General features: G+C 44.5%; 1 protein-coding gene across 1 annotated transcript; it reads left to right on the top strand.

Moving 5' to 3' along the window:
• Positions 1-883: 883 nt before the first annotated feature.
• On the top strand, positions 884-1,663 carry LOC148202120 (uncharacterized). Its single transcript, XM_088109523.1, has 2 exons — positions 884-1,291; positions 1,490-1,663. Exons 1-2 carry the CDS (start codon positions 884-886, stop codon positions 1,661-1,663), a joined length of 582 nt encoding a protein of 193 aa, XP_087965649.1.
• Positions 1,664-4,883: the final 3,220 nt, after the last annotated feature.

Below are 4,883 nucleotides of genomic sequence, written 5' to 3' on the forward strand. Positions count from 1 at the left end.
GATGTGAGCAGATGGCGAGGCACCCTTGGAATCATTGCTGGAAGAAGAAAATTTGGAGGATGCCAACTTGGTGGAAGTTGAAGTCAAATCGGAGCAGTAGGGATTAGTTCCGTAGTAGATATTAGATTTTTCTGTACTGTATTTTGACAGTTCTGTATACAGTTGTGCAGAATAGATTATTCAGAACTGGTCTTGTATTTTGGCTGAATTTCTGAACACGGAAATCACTGTAAATATTGATGTACGTGCTGTCCCCTTTTTGAGCAGCTGCTGTTTATATTTAAAGACTGCACTGTATTTTCTGTAAATGTAATTAGTTCTGATTAATGGAAATTTCTATTTATTGGGATGTTACATTTATTGGTATCAGAACAGTTTTGTTCTTCTAAGGACACTGTAGGGTTATGAGTGCACTGTGTTTTTGCTGTGTGCTTATTGCATGTTTAGTGAGTTATTATTGTTTTAACTCTTGGACAAAACTAATGCTCGTTTGTTTTTCTCTGCATCCAGAGAACAAATGGCACCTAGACTTCCTCCTCCTCCTCAACCGAATGAGTCCGAAACGTCCAACAACACTAGATTGTTGGAAACCGTGGTGGAAAGATTGCATCAACAGAATACCACGTTAATGGAGCAGAATGCTACCTTGATGCAGCAAAACCAAGCTGCTATGCAAGGTTTGGAGGCCTCGCGTGTTAATTCTGAAAACACGCAAAGGCAATTGATGGAGATACTGGCTGCAACTAGAGGTGCACCTGGAGCATCTTCTTCTAACGCTGCCCCACCTGCAGCGGAATGGAGTTTGGAGAGTTTCCTCCAACATCATCCGATTAAATTCAGTGGGAAATGCCTTCCTGATGAGGCAGACCAGTGGCTAAGGGATATGGAGAGGATCTTCAATGCTAAGAGGTGTCCGAATGAGAACCGTTTAGCATACACTGAGTACTTGTTGACGGGAGAAGCAAGCCACTGGTGGGCAAGCGCTAGGGCTATCCTGACTGACGCTCAACAACCAGTCACGTGGGAAGTTTTCAGGAATAAATTTTATGAAGAATACTTCCCTGACAGTGTTCGTTTTGCAAAGGAGGTTGAATTTTTACAGCTGGTTCAAGGGGGGATGTCAGTTTCTGAATATACGAACAAGTTCAAACACTTGATTCGTTTCAATACGATGGCCGCTAGTGAGGAGTGGCAGTGCAGAAAATTTGAGAACGGTCTACGCAGTGATCTAAAAGTTGTAATTTCCAGTTTGTGTATCAGAACGTTCCCTGCTATGGTTGAGAGAGCCAAGGTGTTGGAGAAGAACTTGGCAGAGGCGGAACGACACAAGAAGCAACAACAAGCTAGTAGGGGACCAATTGTGTCCAGGGGAGGTTCTGTTCAAAGGAAAATACCTTACACTCGTCCAAATCAATCAGCCAATACGAGTGGTTCTCAAGCATTGATTCCTGTCGGACACACTGGACAAGGAAATATAACTTGCTTTCAGTGTGGGGGGCCGCATTATCGTTCATCCTGTCCTCAGCTAGTGGGAGGAAAACACTGCAACCGATGTGGACGAAATGGACACTTGGGGAACGAGTGTAACATGAGTGGAAGAGCAGTGATGAGACCACCAAACACGGGAAGAAATCAGCCCAGGGGGGGCGAGCACAAGCAGTAGGCCGTGTGTACGCTATCACTGGAGCGGAGGCAGCAAGCGCAGGTAATCTTATAACTGGTGAATGCTTGCTGTTTGGAATGCCTTGTCATGTACTGTTTGATTCTGGGGCGACGCACTCCTTCATCTCGAAGGCGTGTGTTGAAAAGCTGGGAATAGTGGAGAGGGATATGCAGTTTGACTTGGTGGTATCAACACCAGCGGCTGGAGAGATTAGGACATCTACCGTGTGCATTAGATGTCCTATTGTGGTTGAGGGGCATAGTTATAAGGTGAACTTAATCTGTTTACCTTTGAAGGACTTGGAAATAATTCTAGGAATGGATTGGTTGGCTACCAACCATATTATTATAGATTGTGGGAAGAAGGAATTAGTTTTTCCCAGTGAAGAAGAGGAAGAACTGTCAATCACTGTTGGGCAGTTTAGGGAGGACATCATGGAGGGAGCAAGCTGTTTTCTCATCATGACGCATGAAGATAAGGAATTAGGAGGATTGGCAGAAGCACGGACGTCCCAGGAGAGCAGTATTGAACGAGCGGTTGTGAATGAATTTCTGGACGTTTTTCCAGAAGAGATACCAGGATTGCCTCCTGTTAGAGAGATTGAATTCACCATTGATCTGGTGACAACGGCAGCCCCTATATCTGTTCAACCATACCGTATGGCACCTGCAGAGTTGGTTGAACTCAAGAAGCAGATTGAAGAGCTTATGGAGAAGCAATTCATTAGACCAAGCGTATCACCATGGGGGGCTCCTGTGCTCTTGGTGAAAAAGAAAGATGGCAGCTCTCGGTTATGTATAGACTACAGACAATTAAACAAACTGACCATCAAGAACAAATACCCGTTACCAAGGATAGATGATTTGTTGGATCAGCTACATGGAGCAACGGTATTTTCTAAAATTGATTTGCGTTCGGGATATCACCAGATAAGGGTTAAGGAGGACGACATCCAGAAGACAGCATTCAGATCACGTTATGGGCATTATGAGTACGTGGTAATGCCATTTGGAGTGACGAATGCTCCAGCCATCTTCATGGATTACATGAACAGGATATTCAGACCCTATTTGGATAAGTTTGTGGTTGTGTTCATAGATGATATTCTCATCTACTCCAAAACCAATGCCGAACATGAAGAACACTTGAGAACAGTATTAACCGTGTTGAGGGAGAAAGAGTTGTACGCAAAGCTGTCCAAGTGTGAATTCTGGTTGAAGGAGGTGCAGTTTCTGGGGCATGTGATATCGTCTGAAGGTATTTCAGTGGATCCCTCTAAGGTGAGAGCAGTGTTGGATTGGAAGAGCCCGCGTTCAGTCACGGAAGTGAGGAGTTTTGTGGGACTGGCAGGCTATTACAGACATTTCATAGAGGGGTTCGCCAAGTTAGTGGCTCCGCTTACCCGGTTGACTAGAAAGGATCAACCCTTTGCTTGGACTGATCTGTGTGAGGAGCGATTCCAGGAGCTGAAGGTGAAACTGACGAGCGCGCCAGTTCTAATTATTCCAGACACGTCCAAGCCATTTGAAGTGTACTGTGACGCTTCTCACCAAGGCTTGGGCTGTGTGCTCATGCAAGAGGGACGTGCAGTAGCATACGCGTCTCGCCAATTGAAGATTCATGAGAAGAATTATCCCACACACGATCTGGAGTTAGCAGCAGTTGTTTTCGCATTAAAAATTTGGAGACACTATCTATACGGATCAACATTCCAAGTCTTTAGTGATCACAAGAGCCTCAAATATTTGTTTGATCAGAGGGAGCTGAATATGAGGCAAAGACGTTGGTTGGAGTTTTTAAAAGACTATGATTTTGAACTGCTGTATCACCCTGGGAAAGCCAATGTAGTGGCAGACGCTCTAAGCAGGAAGGCAGTGCAAGTCTCGTTAATGATGGTGAAGGAGCTGCACTTAGTGGAGAGTTTCAGAGATCTGAGATTACAGTTTGAGTTGGAGCCTAGCAGCATCAAATGCTACAACCTTAAAATATCAAGCACTGTATTTGACCGTATCTGGATGAAACAGCGTGAGGATGAAGAGCTGGTGAAAATTTTGAACGTGCTTGGTACAGATCAAGCTAAGGGATTCAATGCTGGAACGGATGGTCTACTTCGATATATGGGGAGGACGTGCGTTCCAAATGACAGTGAGCTGAAAAGGATCATAATGGAAGAGGGGCATCACAGCCGTCTTAGCATGCATCCTGGCATGACTAAGATGTATCAGGATCTTCGTTTGTCATTCTGGTGGCCTGGGATGAAGAGTGACATTGCACGCTTTGTGTCATCTTGTTTAACCTGTCAGAGAGCCAAGGCTGAACATCAAAGACCAGGAGGATTGCTGCAGCCATTGGAGATTCCAGAATGGAAGTGGGATAGCATCTCCATGGATTTCGTGACTCATCTGCCACGTACAGTCCGAAACCATGATTCAATTTGGGTGATTGTGGATAGATTGACTAAGAGCGCCCATTTCCTGGCTGTTAATTTGAAGATGTCCATGACAAACTTGGCCAAATTGTACATTAAAGAGATTGTTAGATTGCATGGAGTTCCTTCAAGTATCATATCAGATCGGGACACGAGATTCACATCTCGTTTTTGGCAGTCATTGCAAGGAGAATTGGGAAGCAAACTGCAGATGAGTTCTGCATATCACCCTCAGACGGATGGCCAATCTGAGCGAACCATCCAGACTCTTGAAGACTTGTTGAGGACTTGCGTGATAGATCATATGGGAGTATGGGATGAAGTTCTGCCGCTTGTTGAATTCACGTATAATAACAGTTATCAAGCAAGCATAGGAATGGCACCATTTGAAGCTCTTTATGGAAGAAAGTGTAGAACTCCTTTGTGTTGGTTCCAAGAAGGTGAAACTGCAGTAACTGGACCTGAATTAATTCAGCAAACAACTGAGAAGGTGAAACTGATTCAAGAACGTTTGAAGACTTCTCAAAGCAGACAGAAATCGTATGCAGATAAGAGAAGAAGACCCTTAGAATTCGCTGCTGGAGATCACGTGTTTCTAAGGTTGAATCCAATCACTGGTGTGGGAAGAGTCCTTCGTCCAAAGAAGCTTTCACCCAAGTACGTTGGACCTTATCTAATTTTAAAGAAGATTGGAGCAGTGGCGTATGAATTGGCTTTACCTCCTCAACTGTCCAACCTTCATCCAGTCTTTCACGTGTCTCAACTCCGGAAGTATATAGCTGATCCATCTCA

This window comes from Vigna umbellata, chromosome 3 (genome assembly GCF_029865625.1).
Source record: "Vigna umbellata cultivar VRB3 chromosome 3, Vumbellata_1.0, whole genome shotgun sequence".
NCBI lineage: Eukaryota > Viridiplantae > Streptophyta > Magnoliopsida > Fabales > Fabaceae > Vigna > Vigna umbellata.